Here is a 16990-nt window from a genome sequence, read left to right as displayed (position 1 = left end):
AGTCAAAAGGACACATTTTAGCTTTTAAATGGCAGTGTTTCGTTATTGACATCCAATGGCACAAACTATTAGAATAATATATTTTTTATAAAAAGGCACACTAAAGCTCAATTGTGCATTAAACCTTCAAAACAATCCCTACTTCAAATTTTACTTTTTTTTTTGAGTAAACTTCTGGCGACTTCAGAAATCGAAGCGCCACAAGTGCATTGGCGCAGGCGTTTTTTCATTGAAGCAGGTGGAAGACACGGGGAAGCAGTTTGGGGAGATAAGTCGCCCCAAAGAAGAGGTGATCTCCCTGAATCTCCAGGTGTGACATTATCCTTAAAGGGGAACTATTGTGAAAATGAAAATTTAATATAAACTTCAGCATACTGAAATAAGAAACTTTCTAAATACTATCAATTAAAAAATCGGTACAATTTCTGAAATAATCAAGTTTATCTTCACTATTCCTCTCTCAGCATGTTTCTCTTCATTCTGTCTTCATGCAGCAGTTGGGTGTCAGATAATTATTGACAGTTAGATCCAATATATCTTATAGGGGGCTCCTTTTGCCTAGAACAGGGGTCCCCAACCTTTTTAACCTGTGAGCCTCATTCAAATGTAAAAAGAGTTGGGGAGCAACAAAAGCATGAAAAAAATCCCTTGGGGTGCCAAACAAGGGCTGTGATTGGCTATTTGGTAGCCCCTATGTGGACTGGCAGCCTACAAGAAGCTCTACTTGGGACTGTAATTAGTTTTTATGCAATTAAAACTTCATTTCAAGCTTGAAATTCTAAAATAAGCCCCTTCTTTGAGGACCCTGAGAGCAACATACAAGGGGTCGGAAAGCAACATGTTGCTCACGAGCTACTGGTTGGGGATCACTGGCCTAGAAGATGTATTAGAGCTCACTCTATTAAAATCACCCGACATCATGTCTCTCTACATGCAGGATTTGTGCAAAAGGCAGTTATTTTGTTTGTACTTTAATCATTTATTTGAGTGAGCTCTAATACATCTGCTAGGAAAGGAAGCCCCCTCCCTATAAGATATATTGGATCATTCATCTGACACCCAACTCCTGCATGAAGACAGAATTAATAGAAACAGATGCTGAAAGACGAATAGTGAAGATAAACGTATTATTTCAGAAACAATGCAGAATTTTTAATTGATTGTATTTAGAAAGTTTCTTATTTCAGTGTGAGGAAGCCAATATTAAATTTTCGTTTTCACGACCGTTCCCCTTTAAGATATAATGAAGTATCCGCTTTATTCTATTATGGCAGGGTATACTATAATCCTATGTACAGTATATACTACATTCTCTGCGTGTTTCTCAGCATTGCCAGAAGGTTTCTGATGCCTCTGTTCTTTGTTATATAAAAACACCCCATGCAGCCACTTGTTCTTTAACACGTAAAGCTTTCGTTTTTTTATTACAGAAATAAAGTTTCACCCATTTGTTTATACATTGGAGCAAGTTAAAGATCTGAAACTTGTATTGTGTAGCTGCTTTGCTACAGGGTCCCCTACAAGAGTATCTTGTATAACTACATTCCCAAACAAAGTCATTCAGCTTGCCAAACTGGGTTTCCAATAATCAACGGGAGCCTTTGCTTTCGTGTTTAAGAATCCGATCCTCTTGTTTCTTCCCAGAAACGGATTGCCAGCCGAGGCAAGTCTTTGACAACATCAGGCTTGTTTTCAAGCTCTTCATATAAAGAAGCCACAATTTCCAGCTTTCGGTAATCCTCTGGTTTCACAAGACTCCTGACAACTTGTAAACAGCGCTCTTTCAGACTAAAAACTGGAATTGTAAAATGAACATGACTCATTGTATCCAGAGACTGATAATAGATCAGCCAAAGGAGACTTTGATAAAAGATTACTAAGGAAAGAGACATTTTGGATTTATCATCTGAAAACCATGGAAAATTTAGGGGGCATGAATAAGGAATGGGAATTATCATGTTATTATTAATGATTAGATTAAAGGGATACTGTCATGGGAAAACATGTTTTTATTCTTCAAAATGCATCAGTTAAAAGTGCAGTGCCAGCAGAATTCTGCACTGAAATCCATTTTTCAAAAGAGCAAACAGATTTTTTTATATTCAATTTTGAAATGTGACATGGGGCCAGACATATTGTCAGTTTCCCAGCTGCCCCCAGTCATTTGACTAGTGCTCTGATAAACTTCACTCTTTACTGCTGTACTGCAAGTGGGAGTGATATCACCCCCCTCCCCCCAAGTAGCCTAACAACAGAACAATGGGAAGGTAACCAGATAACAGCTCCCTAGTAGATCTAAAAACAGCACTCAATAGTAAAAGCCAAGTCCCACTGAGACTGATTCAGTTACATTAAGTAGGAGAAATAACAGCCTGCCAGAAAGTAGTTCCATCCTAAAGTGCAGGCACAAGTCACATGACTTGGGGCAGCTGGGAAACTGACAATATGTCTAGCCCCATGTCAGATTTCAAAATTGAATATAAAAAAAATCTGTTTGTTCTTTTAAGAATTGCATTTCAGTGCAGAAGTCTGCTGGAGCAACACTACTAAATTATTTGTTTTGAAAAAAAACATGTTTTCCCATTACAGTATCCCTTTAAGGATACTGTATCAATTTATAACTCTCGTACTCTCTTCATGCAATATGTAATTGTCAAGGTGTAAATAGTGAGCTGTGTAATTCAATTAATGTGGCATGTAAAGGTTAATGTTTTTTAGGGGCAGGACTGAAGGGTTAAATTTGATGTGTATTTGGGATCATTTGATCGCTTCTGAGGAAGTGGCGAGATGCCACAAAACGCGTAAATCATAAATCCTGACTGTACCAATAATGCTGGAACGTTTTTAAAATGGATTATTAAAAGCAATATTTTATCTCCAGTTCCTGATGCTCCGTGTGTTACAAATTTTCACATCATTGTATCCAGAGTACTGTATAATTACATAACAATCTTAAAGGGGAACGATCACGAAAATGAAAATTTAAATATAAGCTTCATCACATTGAAATAAGAAACTTTCTAAATACACAATTAAATATTCTGTACAGTTTCTGAAATAATCAAGTTTATCTTCACTATACCTCTCTCAGCATCTGTTTCTCTTCATTCTGTCTTCATGCAGCAGTTGGGTGTCAGATGAATGATCCAATATATCTTATGGGGGGCCTTCCTTTCCTAGCATTAAAAACTAAAAAACTAAATAACTGCCTTTTGCACAAATTCTGCATGTAGAGAGACACAGAGGAAATACACAAAAGTGGTGATATTCAGACAAAATAAAAAAGTGGAGATAAAAGTGTCGGATTTCCCACCAAATTCACATACCTCTATCTCTAATACAAGTATGAGTTAAAAAGTTTTTACATATTATTTTGTTTAATCAGGGTTTTACTTGATTTGTTAATGAGGATTTTACACCTATATGGTTAGACAGAAACATGTGCCCTGACTACAAAATGCTAATCCCTATTAATATGTCAATTCTTCCCCAATGGGTCACCTATAAGAGGTGTGAAATAAAGATTGGGTGAACCAAAGCAGATCAGATTATATTAGAATTGATTGATCTAACACATGGGGAAGAGTTATACTGAGCTTTACTCCATCTTTTAAAATGTCGTTTTTGCACAATTTTTATGTCATTTGAAAGACAAAATTCATAGAAGTGTCTATAAACTGACTTTCTTTCACCAAAATATGAAAAGTAGCGGTTGAGTCGGAATTTAGGTGGATTTCTGTTTGTGAATATGTAGAAAGTATTTTACTCCAGTTTACCACCACTTTTACTCCAAAAATGGGCTATCTCCACTTTTGTAAATTCTGCCCATGATGTCTGGTGATTTTCATAGAGTGAGCTCGGATACATCTTCTAGGTAAAAGGAGCCTCCTATAAAAGATATATTGGATCTGTCAATGAATATCGGACATCCAACTCTTATATAAAGAGGGAATGAGGAGTAACTGATGCTGAGCGAGGGATAGTGAAGATAAACTTGATTATTTCAGAAACTGTATCGAATTTTTAATTCTTATGTTTAGAAAACATCTAATTTTAGTGTGCTGAAGCTTATATTCAATTTTCATTTTCGTGAAAGTTCCATCTTTAACGTTACTCTTGAGCAAATATTGCCATAGAAACCGAGGTCAAAGTCACACCAGTAAATTGTACTGAATATTGTCTTGGGCACAACCACATCATGACCTGCTTACCTGGCAGTGAGATATTTACGAGAGCAGGCGACCCATTTACATTTGGACTAGTCACATATATCTCTTTCTTGTTGACTATGAGACCCACATCTGTTTCAGCTTCTCGAAATAGCCAGATGTGCCCTAAATTTTAAGAAAGAGGCAAAACACGTGTCAGAAGACGGGTAATTCCAATAGAGATAATTAATGATACTGTGCATCCAAATTGCATGCACCAGTTCCCTCCACCTTTCTGGTGAAGCTTGATATCACTAAATTATTTTTCAGGTCCCCAAAATGTTTAGAGGTTGACTTGTTTAACAAATATTCATTCAAATTGTACATGAATTAGGGACTCATGGGGCCCCTATACCGCCTGCCCCCCCCCCTCAGTGCTGGTAACAAAAAAGAAAAAGCAGTGCACAAAGTCCACAAAAAAAACAGAGTTGGGACAATGCATACTCCAAAATTCAAACAAAGTGCACTAACGGGGGGAAAAATCTCACCCCATCCCAAGGGTGCATGCTGTCAACAGAAAAATGGAAGTAGGAAGTGAGGTTTCTCAAATTTAAATTAAAAGTACAAAATCATTTATTAGGACATAAGGAAGAGGCCTAATGCATTTCATGCCTATTGGGGTACTTACTCATAGGCTAATGGGCATACCCCTGTACAGGTAGGCTGGGGGAAGGAGGGAGGGGTCTACCCAGGGAAGGGTTTTTTTTTTAATTATTATTATTATTATTATTACAGGTTGAATTCTCCTTTAATGCTCATGAAAAACAAACTGCCTCAAAACAACCACTCTCTACATCAATGAAGAGTTAATTTAAAGAAGGATTCAAAGAGGATTCCCAGCTCAGGGTAACAAATTGTCCACTAGAGGTGCACAACAACCCCCAGTAACTTTTGCTTTCATTCTCCTCTCACTTTACCTTAATGTACAACAGCAGCAGTTTAGCTAAAGGCAGGCCTGTCCTCTCCTTATATCCTAAACATAGAATTCCATATAGATTTCCTAAACATTCTTTAGCCTTGTGGCTCAAGTTGCAACTTGCTCCAGAGCTGCATAAGTCTCCACAGCCTCTACTCGGCTCACTAAGGATGCTGGGAGCTGTAGTAGAAGGCCCAATGAGGATATTTAGCACTGACTACAACATACCGTACCGAGATACGTGTTCATCCGACGACCCCTACCCGCTGGGAGTGTCGGGTAAGACTGCGGATCCCCTTGAAAATTCACCCATATCGGCTGCACGGTGCGCGGACTCCGGTTACAGAACACAACCGGCACAGGCTGGCGGCTGTTATCGGATCGGAGCCGAGGGACGGAACCTGTGCTGAAAATGTCTTGCGGCATCCCGAGGCTTTACAGTAGAACTAGGCCTCAACGCTCACCATGGCAACAGACTACTGCGTCGCACACCGCGTTCTCAGGATTCCTAAAGCTTCCGGCAGAAGCGACGCTAGAGGGCGCTCTCTGTGCGAAAGGAAGTGTGGCTCGATCTATCGATAGCAACTAGTAGTTTTGCCTTTAAAGGGCCAGTAAGTAAAATTAGCAGCTGTTCCCACAAATGGCCAGAGGCCCATTTATGACTAGAAAATAAACATATATCGCCTAATTCCAATAAAAACACCTTAATTCTAAACACATAACAAGGCCTTGGATAATAGCGGGTTTTCTTTTGTTGTTGTTGTTGTTGTGAATAAACCAGCGCTAAATAAGCTCAGAAAAGAAAATATGGAGTATAAATAGGGTTGCCTTCCAATATATTTATATATATATATTTCCCTATTAATAACATTGGGATCAACCATCATTTTTAGCGGTCAGGCCAGTAAAATACCAGCCAGGTGGCAACCCTAATAGTATTTCTTGTATTACACTACAACCTTTCCGTGAGGGGAAAATGTTTAGTTCCCTTCAGGGTTGACTCGTCCTTTAACCAATCCTTTAAAAATGGTATCACCTTCTATGGGGTATGAGTGACGCTCTAGCGAATCATTTAAACATTTGTGAGTATTCACTCTTACCCCATAAAAGGTGATACTGTTTTTAAAGAATTGGTTAAAGGACGAGTCAACCCTGAAGGGAACTAAACACTTTCCCCACACGGAAAGGTTGTAGTGTAATACAAGAAATACTACTACACTAAACACTCCATATTTTCTATTTGTCTATCCCTGAGCTTATTTAGCTCTGGTTCATTCACAACAAAACAAGAAAAAATAGCCGTTACTCATCTGAAGGAGAATAGATTATTAGAACCGGTGGAGGGAGTGAATTACAGAGTCCCTGGATTTCCTTCAGTCCCTCTGGCTTTTTTCAAGGGCTTATTTATTGCAAAAGAAACAAGTCCAATACAATAATGCTTATACCAAAAGATTTACATGTTGCTTTTGTGGTCAGTGCAGTCCCTCCATAAGCATCCGCCTCTGTGTGCTGTCTAATTCAAATTAGAGAGTAGAAAGGACACACACAACAGGCTGATTTTTCAGTGGTACAGAGCACTTTTTTACACTCCGCAATGTTTGTAAGTGTGCATCCTTTCTAATCTATAATTTGAGGCTTATTTATGACTGCAGTTGTGGTCCTTAAAATGTCCCCATACTCACATGTGCATAAAGCCACTTTCATTAAAGGTACTTGTGTCAAAATGCGCTCCTTAGACCGCTGTATAGTTGCGCTCAGTACCGCTCAGCTCTATTTGCCTTCTACTACAAATCGAGCACTGCTGCACCTATTGACACAGGGGGAACTCTGGAGCAATCTCAGGCAATAACTCCAGGGTTCCTGTTGCCCCCAGCAGGCCTGTGCCAAGCCAGCCGGGCGCCCAAGGCAACCCAGCCAGCCACTTCTCCCCCATTGGCTGCACAGTCTCGAGTGCGCGTGCATGCCTTATTTTTCTATTGGAGGGGGGAGAGAGCCTGCACAGAGTTCCGCTGGAGAGTGCCAGTGGGAGAGAAAGGGTCCGGACCAGGTGTAGGCGAAAGAAGAGGTACGTGCTTTGCGCCCCTACTTTGTTGCGGCCTAGGCACGTGCCTCTTCTACCTACCCCTAGTTCCAGCCCTGGCCCCCAGTGTCGCAACATGATTCCGCCTAAAGAAATGGGTGCAGGCAACATTTGCCCTCTGAACACTGGAAATTACAGTGGGCACACTTCTGAGTAATTGAGTCCAATTTGAAAGCCAACCAGGTGAGTAACTATATCTGGGCAAACTGGAATCCTTGCACTTGGCCAAGTGCCTGCCTCCATAGCGGAGGAGTACAGACTCAAGCAGGGCAGGACTGGGATTCAAAAAGACCCTAGTATTTTAATACACAGAGGCCCACACACACCCCACTGTCTATGGCAGGGGTCCCCAAATAGTGGTTTGTGAGCAATATGTTGCTCACCAACCCCATGGATGTTGCTCTCAGTAGCCTCAAAGTATGTGATTACTTTAGAATTATTGGCTTGAAGGCAAGTTTTGGGTGCATAACAACCAGGTCTATGGCCAAAGAGAGCCTCCTGTAGGCAGCCAAACTATATAGGCAACTGAATAGTCAATTATATCCGTAATTTGGCACCCCCAGGAACTTTTTTCCTGCTTGTGTTGCTCCCCAAAACTTTTTACATTTGAATGTAGCTCACGGGTAAAAAAAAGGTTGGGGACCCCTGGTCTATGGCATCTTACAGCAGCCCTTTTGGTATTTGCCTGAACCAACAGATTGCCAGTATGGGCCTGGACTCAACAGTCAAATACATTTTGCTCAACAGAAGACTCACAGATTGTGCATGCTCCTAAAAGTCAGTGCTGCAAACTGGGAGACTGGACCCCTGTCTGGTTTTAAATGGCAAATTGTGAATACCATTGATAGTCTTATAGAAACATGTATATATGTGTCTTCAAGTTCCAGAGAGTTCAATAATTCACTTGGAAGTAGATGTTACCAGTGATCTCAATGACTACTCCCAAAGCCAGACCAGCTGTGTCAGCACCTTTACTACAACTGGAAAATACCAGCTCAGCTGTGTCAGCACCTTTACTACAACTGGAAAATCCCTCAGCAAGTTTAGTGATGTTTATGGACTACATTTTAAGGGCACCTGGAACACTGTGCACAAAAATACTTTTAACAGGAATGTAAATCTTTTATAAGAAAATTGCTTGAATGCTCTTGGTGCTGACCTGCATGCTGGAACCTATGTGCTAGCGGGCTTGGTGACTGATCATGCTTTGCCACCTAGTGGTTGGTTTCTATATTCCTGCTGCAATAAAAAAAATGACATTTCGCTTGACAATAACGAGACAACTGTGCTTCTAAAATCAGAAGTTGTTATTGGCCAGCTCTATGCCAGTTATTCTCTGATTGGCTCTGGCTTGGTTGTATGGCTATAGCAGTCAGAAATATACAATAAGGATGTCAGCCTGAAATGAGCGTAGGTGGCAGTTTAGAATAAAAGAAGATAGACTTAGGATGCTTTCATAATAACTGGTTACATTTATTTAAACAACAAAAATAAGATTGTCAATAAATACCTTCTCTACCACAACCCTTAAAGGGAAAACAAATCTTTATATAGCATGGTTTCAGCAGGCTTTTTAAGGGATAGTGAACAATTCATCTCTGCATATATCTGTATATGACTTGATGTGAATGATCTATATATGACTTGCAAGCAGGGGTGCTTCGCCAATGAGGCGAGTTGAGGCTGTCGCCTCAGGCGGCAGCGCCCCACTAGGTACCAGGGGCAGCAAAAATGCTGCTCCTGGTACTTTAAGAGCGAATTTCTGAGGGAGGGGGGCAGCAGCAACTGCTGCTGCCTCAGGTGGCGGAGGGGCCAGGATCGCCCCTGCTTGCAAGTGCAACGATATATCTGTAAATGTTTTGCAGTGCCATTTGCCTCCCTTAAATCATTCCCCATCTACCAACAGAACAGTGCCATAAAGTGATCAGAAAAAGGTAGGACTAAACAGATACAATTTATATGACATACATACATATAGAAACAAAAATATTGTTCCAGGATTAAATAATGCCCTATTACCTTATCAGTCACGGATGGAAATGCCAGTGTAATGCAAAGTTGTAGTTACCCTTTAAAAATGTAAGCTCAGCCTTAGAGACTGAATTAAACCAAATCAAGAAACTAGAACTTAAGGTTTGAACGTCAGACATCAGTGTTGCCTCAGAAAAGGTTAGAAAACCAGTTAACAGAAATATGCTTGAATGCCTGAGTAACATATTAAAGCCCATTAGTGATTTCAGGACAGTTGTTCACTCCTCCTGTTCACGCCTGCATGAAGCCCCCTTATGTCCCAGACGGTGTGCACTTTTTTCCACAGGTGTCCGGCTTTGGCCGAGACCTAAAACAGAGCATATATAAAGGTGACCCAATCTGCTGTGACTGTGCAAAGGAATATTTATATAGCAATCATAGTCTTAACATATGCTGGAAATTCCTATTTAATACCATGAAGCCATGGGGCCCCCATGCAGCTGATCAGCCATGCCCTAATCCTCCCATATCTGATCAAATTTTGCCCCTGGTCTACCCACACCTTGTCCCTCTGACAAATAGCCCACCCCTTTCACAGCAGTCCAGGGCCCCTGCTTCCACCAAGCTCTTGATAGGAGTGCTGCTCTAGTTCCCCTTTAAATCCAAGTTACCGATACCTTAATGAAGCACTTTCTGTCACGTGTAAGCAGTACAGCTCTGCCTGTCCCCACTCTACACACGTGGCTCATTTTGGGTTCATATTGGGTTTATTTAATGTTTACATAATTTTCTAGTAGACTTAAGATACGAAAAATACTGAAAAACCCCAGGTCCTGAGCATTCTGGATAACAGATCCCATACCTGTACTAGAACAAAGATTCATGCATCACTGGCATTACTGTTCCACCATGAGTCACATGGGCAGTGATTTTGGAAGCTGCAGCTCTTCTGCAAATGCAATGCTGTACATTCTAACTTTGGCAGAACTTCATATTTCTCCACTAAATTATAAAAACAACAGTATATATTATATATCACCTTTCTGGGCTTTGATGCTTTCTCAGTAATGACTGGATGTTGCTCCCAGTTCTGTTCACTGCCTGTTTGTTATTGTCTCCAGCAAGGAAGAAACTGCCTGGCCATTCACTCACACCCTGCAGGTGTGCAGGCACAATGTTGGGTAAAATGGGATCTGCACAGAACTCTGGTAATAACAACTACTGTTCAGTTGGGCCACATGGCATGAATCGTCTGGCTGAATACAAAGTAAGGAAGGTACCCTTATATAACAAGTTATTTTTTTTATCTACTGTGTGGGGGTCAACCAGCAAGCAGCAAATTCTGCAGGGAAATGTAGCACCGATTTGTTTTTTTGATTTTTTTTTTCCAAACCACTAGAATTCTTTCTTACAAGTTTAGGGACCCTTCGGGTTAATTCCCTACAGTCTAAAACCACATGTCTGGAAATCCCCTGCTTGGACTTGAGCTACAGGGTTTCCTAGAGTTTTGGCAGGGGCAAGAGCCCTTGTGCTGGTGCAGCATGGCAGATACCGTAGGATGTCACTAGGTGACTAGGAGAGCCATGTGCTCATACAGCCATTACTGTCTTACTGCTGGATACTTCATTGAGGAGAGCGTGATTTCAGGCAGGAGGCCTCTGAGGCTGGGGTGCGGCAGCCCCATGCCTGGGAGCTAGTCCAGGAGGGTCTGAAGCTCCTGATTCCTTAATCTGGACTCGGAATGCTCGCACTATAGACAGTGCTGGGTGCTACAGTTCAGCTACGGATTTAGCAACAGTGTGCTAGCGCTATGGACAGTGCTGGGAGATATGTTTGGAGGATAAAGCAAGCTGGGTGCCTGCTCCAGCTCTGGGTGAGCCTACCCATCTGAGTGAATCCCCAGGGTGAGTGATGTGCAGGGGAGGGTAGAAAAAGAGAGGATCCAGCATGTTTTCTGTTTGTGACACAGGCTTTGTTGATGCCTGCCACGTGGGAGTAATTACTTGGTCAGTGAGGAGAGTTATTTGGGTACAAGCACTATCTGGGACCAATTGTGCATTGGGGATAAGGGACTGAGACTCTGTATCTGCCAATGGAGTAGTGCGGAACTTTGCCTGGTGGGGTAGTGCCAGGACTGGATTGTTACAGGATTCCCAGGGTAGTGGGTCATTCTATTTGAATGCATAATTGTACTATGACAGTTTTACTTACCCTTTAATCTGCACTTTTGTTATTATAAAGTTGATATTTTTATAAAGAAAAGTGTCTGTTGAATGTTTTTCCTAATGGGGCCACCCGCAGGTGTATTCCCGGATCCCATTAGGTGGAGGCACTGCCAGAGAAGAATTTCCCCAGTACCCTTTTACCTTGCAAATGGGACCCAGGATCTGCACTAGTGTTTGGTAAGAATGTACATCCTTGACATCAGGGGGTCGCCAAGAGGATGTTACAAAAAAATTAGCTGAGTTTATGGATTACTTTTGTGATCTGCAGACAAGCACACCATAAGACAAACAATTCAAAGAACCACACGTAATAAAAACTGAAATCCCCCTCCATCACAAGCTCATTGGCTCACCTCTACATCAAAATTCGTCATATCAGCTTTCCACTGGAAATACAACTGCACTGGCCCGCCGAAGTCTCTCACTGCATCATTGAAAGTGAAACTGTGTTTGTCTCTGGCCCGGTTGCAAGTGACACAGCATTTCCATTATCTTTAACTTCATCCTTCCCCTTGGAATCAAGTGGAATATCTGCATCATTGCTTGGATGCTGGGTACCCTGTGCTTCTCCTCCTGATGAAGCCTGAGATTTGGGAGGCTCTTGCATCTCCCTAGAGAATTTAGATGGGGCACCCTCCTCTCTGAGGTGGACTGCAGCTGGAGAATCCTGATCCTTTCAAATGCCTGACTGCTCATCTTCCAAGTTACCGTTCTCTAATGAGTCCCCCAACTGTTCTGTATGACCTCCATCCTTTCCGGAAATCTCTGCTTCTGTTACTGCCATTGGCTGCTTCCGTTCTTTTCCAGGGTACCCTGGTTTCTTGCGTTTTTTAAGACTGTCGTTGAGTTCCCAAGCGCTCAGTGCTCTCTCCCAGGGTAATTTTGCAGCCAGATCCTGGAAATCTTTAATTGCATCTTCCTGTTAGAGTAAAGCAAATGACTATTGTTTCTAACAGAAAACTGCAATTCTATATGAAAAGGAGAGACACCTGAAAAGAGACGGAAATGTAAATTCCCTACAAATGAATGTAAAATTTGCTCAGTGTGCTCTTCTGGGCACTTTTGCAGTTTACTTATTTTTTTTAAGTTTTCAAGATAACAGATGTTTTTATACTGCTAATATAACGAATCACTAACAACTGCTCCATCTGCTGTTCATTTTGTCCTACTGGACACAGCCAATAGAAAATTTAGTTACAGTAGTGAGAAAAGAAAAGTCTTGTGATTTTCCTCTACTTAGAACTAACCAGTGAAACTTCAGATGACACTTTTCTGCCCATTAAGTTCATTTTCTGAGCAGAGCAACATCTCTCGACTTTCTGTTCAGTAACTCAATATTCTGGTGAGTGTGGCCCATTGGCAGAAAAGAACAGCAAGTGGTGCTGTTTCAAATTCATTATAAAAGTAGTGTAAAAAATGCTGTTCTTGAAAACTAGAAAAAAATTATGTGAATTGCAAAAGTGCTCAGAAGAGCAATTTTACAGGAATTTACTGTGAGAGATACATTTCATATAAAAAAAAAAAGCAAGGGGGCAAAACTGGTATAGAAAATGTTGAACTACAGAATGAAAGAGCTCACAGCACTGACTTTTGTTTCCTTGAATGGAAAATCTGTAAACTCCATGATGACAAATGGATTGTCCACGGACCTTAAGTGATGGACCTGCAAATCAATAAAGGCTTTAAGTGGGTATGAAGTGATAACAATAGAACCCTGTTAAAATACCAAATATTAACCGTTGCAGGGCCTATCTGTGACTCTCCAGGCTGTCAGTCCCCTGCTTTATATCCCACTCCTACAACCAACTATATGAGCAAAGCTCCTATTGGTTAACCTTGATTCCAGCCCTGGCCCACTGGAACTACTGCCACCAGGCAAGGAACGCCTGAACTTTTTTTTCCCAGTATTTTTTTTCCCCTTATACAGGTATGGGAGCTGTTATTCAGAATGCTCAGGGCCTGGGGTTTTCCGGATAATGGATCTTTCTATAATTTGAATCTTCATACCGTAAGTCTGCTAGAAAGTCATGTAAACATTAACTAAACCCAACAGGCTTCTTTTTGCTTCCAATAAGGATTAATTATATCCTAGTTGGCATCAAGTACAATTAAGTAACTATCATTTTTTAAAATTTGGATAAAATGGAGTCTATGGGAGATGACCTTTTTGTAATTCAGAGCTTATTTGATAACAGGTTTCCAGATAGCAGATCCCATACCTGTACCATTCTATTCATTGTGGTTCAAATGTAGGCATTTTATATTTTAACCAAACCCATAATGTAATATTACTAATTCTTGTTTTCCCACTAAGTGAAACATTCCACAAACATTAACAGCAAAACAATCTGCAGTTTAACAACATCACTGCTCCTAGAATGACCTGTAGTTACATTACATTATTCCCAGCAGCACCAATCCAACACCTTCCACCTAACAGGGCTAGGCTGTCCTTACTGATATCTAAATAGATTTTGCCTCTGTCCTTGCTGACTCTGCTGAGAAAACCCAGCTTTTACTCTACTTCTGTGGCCGCTGTGAACTCAAATCCAGTGGAGACCATTGCAGCAATAGAAACAGGGGCATCTTCTGAGTTGGTATCAGCACATGTCACTGTATTGGTGTCTGACAGGTTCACCTCCGACACAGCACCTGCCACTTCATCAACTTGGGACATGGTCACTCATGTTACTGGGATGGAAAAGTTACAAAGTATTTATTCATTATCTAAATACAGAGTAATACATACCAGTCTTTATTCTTCATATTAGACCAGTGTTGGGGCTATTTATCTACACTGCCTCTAAAGGGTCTCTGAGCAAATATCCCAATTTATTGGTTAACAGCTGTTCTTTGCAGTCTGAAATACAGGTATAGGATCCATTATACGGATCACATTTTGGAAAATTATTTCCTTTTTCTCTGTAATAATGAGAAGAGCTTTTGTTTGATCCCAACTAAGGGATAATAAATCCTTATTGGAAGCAAAACCAGCCAGCCAGCATTCTGGATAACAGGTCCCATCCCTGCACACAGAGGACAGAACTATAGAGGGATCCATTATTGTTTAACCCCTTCCCTGTCGGGAATGGCATAGATCGGGCAAAACTTAAGAAAATGCAGACTCTGTGAATGCCAGTAGGCAGTGGGATAATGACTGAAACACAATTTCTAATATATATGAAAACTGAATAATGCTGTGGGGCGCTGTAACTGTTAGCTGTGCCTCAGGAGTCCTAATGTTACAGATGAATAGAGCCCCAAGGAAGCAATTATTTTTTATTATTTGTGGTTATTGAGTTAGTTTTTAATGCAGTGGCAGTTCTTCAGCTTGCAATTTCAGCAACCTGGCTGCTGGGTTTCAAATTATCTTAGCAACCATGCATTGATTTTAATAAGGAACTGGAATAGAAAAAGGAGAGACCTGAATAGAAGGAGGAGTCATTAAAAAGTAAAAATAACAATAGATTTGTAGCCTAAGGGTCGTGGCATATGCTCCTACTTTGGGAGATTAGTCGCCCAGCGACAAATCACCTCTTCTTCGAGCGACTAATCTCCCCGGCTAGAATGTAAATCGCCATCGGGATGGCACTCGAATTGCTTCGTTTTTTTCTAAGTCGCCTTTCGAGGAATTTGTTACAGAGCATTTGTTTCTTAAATGGGGTCAGTGACCCACATTTCAAAGCTGGAAAGAGTGAGAAGGCAAAAAATGATAAAATATATATGATCCAACTGCCAACAGGGATCCGAGACATCTGCACCAGATATCAGTCAGGATCTTGCTAGAAGTTGGCAACATGTGCACCGGGGGCAGACATGACACTCCATTGGTTATTCAATGGATGCGTTTCCAGATTCTTTCCAGCAGATGTCGCTACGAGATCTTATAGACCAGGGATCCCCAACCTTTAGAACCCGTGCGCAACATTCAGAAGTAAAAAGAGTAGGAAATCAAATCAAGCATGAAAAATGTTCTTGGGCTGCCAAATAAGGGCTGTGATTGGCCATTTAGTAACCCCTATGTGGATTGTCAACCTACGTTGAGGGTCTCTTTGGCAGTGCACCTGGTTTTTATACAACCAAAACTTGACTCCAAGCCTGGAATTCAAAAATAAGCAGCTGCTTTGAGGCCACGGGGTTGGAGAGCATATTGCTCATGAGCTACTGGTTGTGGATCGCTGTTCTAGACTTTAGTGCATATGCCTGCTCTCTTGCATTCTCCTGCCATCTGATGATGTGATCCTGTGGAACTGAAGCACTCACTGATTATCAGGGAATTCATTTTCCTTTATTCTTTATTACTAGTAGCAGTTTGTCATGGCTACAAAATAGACAATGGCGATTACAGAGTTTTTTTATGCAGAAGCAATTCTCAGTATTGTTTATGGCAGGGTATTTGTAGTCACAACAAGTAGCTGCAGCTTGAGATACCAGTAACATATACTTGTTGTGGCTACAAATACCCTGCCATAACCAATACTGAGAATTGCTTCTGCTAAAAGAAAAACCACACACGTAATATAAGTTTCTAAAGCAAAAAAACGTCCGCAATTTGTCCTCAATGTGAATAAATAAAAAAAAAATTGTCTTTGCGGACACTTTGCCCATCACACGACAGCAAGATATCAACTGTGAATTTTATAGTTAGCGATACTGTGCGTTGTTTGTAATAAAACTTCTTAATGAAAAAGTTGTTACATTTCCTCCTTTGCAATGCAATAAAAGTTTAATGAAGAATGTTACATTGCGACATGCACATTTTTATTCTCAAATTTGTTCTCTTTGCAAATTGCTATTTTGTAGCCATAACAAGTTGCTACTAGAAGCTCTGTGTGTCTTCATTTTTATTGCTACTATAAATATTACAATCTCCTCCAAATATACCTGCTATCCCAAAGTCACACTCCCTTCCCAGAGACATAATCCACTGTTACTATAGGCACCATCTCTCCCTACTATACCTGCTATCCCACAGCCACACTCCCTTCCCAGAGACTATTATACCACTATTACTATAGGCACCATCTCTCCCTACTATACCTGTTATCCCACAGTCACACTCCCTTCCCAGAGACTATTATCCCACTGTTACTATAGGCACCATCTCTCCCTACTATACCTGCTATCCCACAGCCACACTCCCTTCCCAGAGACTATTATACCACTATTACTATAGGCACCATCTCTCCCTACTATACCTGTTATCCCACAGTCACACTCCCTTCCCAGAGACTATTATCCCACTGTTAGTATAGGCATCATCTCTCCCTACTATACCTGCTATCCCACAGTCACAGTCCCTTCCCAGATACAATTATCCAACTGTAACTATAGGCACCATCTCTCCCTACTATACCTGCTATCCAGTGGCGTAACTAGATATTACTGGGCCCCACAGCAAATTATTTTTCAGGCCCCCAAAATGTTTAGAGGTTGACTTGTTTCTCCAATATTTATTGAAATTGTATATGAATTAGGGCCTCATGGGGCCCCTGTACCTCCTGGGCCCCCCTGCAGCCACAGGGTCTGCTTCCTCTATAGTTACGCCCCTGCTGCTATCCCACAGTCACAGTCCCTTCCCAGAGACTAT

The 16990-nt window shown here is 41.1% G+C and overlaps 1 protein-coding gene and 1 pseudogene across 1 annotated transcript; both read right to left on the bottom strand.

Annotated features, from left to right (window-relative positions):
* Positions 1-1127: 1127 nt before the first annotated feature.
* LOC121393137 (von Hippel-Lindau disease tumor suppressor-like) lies at positions 1128-5829 on the bottom strand. The gene is made up of 3 exons (XM_041561708.1): positions 5358-5829; positions 4212-4334; positions 1128-1795 (listed from the first exon to the last, which is right to left on the bottom strand). The coding sequence occupies exons 1-3, from the start codon at positions 5548-5550 to the stop codon at positions 1614-1616; spliced, it is 498 nt and encodes a 165-aa protein (XP_041417642.1). The 5' UTR covers positions 5551-5829; the 3' UTR covers positions 1128-1613.
* Positions 5830-11563: 5734 nt separating this feature from the next.
* On the bottom strand, positions 11564-14077 carry LOC121403703 (annotated as a pseudogene).
* Positions 14078-16990: the final 2913 nt, after the last annotated feature.

The sequence above is a fragment of the Xenopus laevis genome, chromosome 4S (assembly GCF_017654675.1).
Source record: "Xenopus laevis strain J_2021 chromosome 4S, Xenopus_laevis_v10.1, whole genome shotgun sequence".
In the NCBI taxonomy this organism is placed as follows: domain Eukaryota; kingdom Metazoa; phylum Chordata; class Amphibia; order Anura; family Pipidae; genus Xenopus; species Xenopus laevis.
Note: the sequence above shows the minus strand (reverse complement) of the source record. Positions and strands in the feature narration are given on the sequence as shown.

What these genes read in the sequence shown, in the direction of transcription:
- LOC121393137 (XM_041561708.1), bottom strand. Translation starts at nt 5,550, where the DNA reads ATGCCGCAAGACATTTTCAGCACAGGTTCCGTCCCTCGGCTCCGATCC. An exon ending in TCGGATGAACACGTATCTCG is followed by an intron (nt 4,335 to 5,357) that starts GTACGGTATGTT and finishes CTTAAAATTTAG; the next exon opens with GGCACATCTGGCTATTTCGA. An exon ending in CGTAAATATCTCACTGCCAG is followed by an intron (nt 1,796 to 4,211) that starts GTAAGCAGGTCA and finishes TTACAATTCCAG; the next exon opens with TTTTTAGTCTGAAAGAGCGC.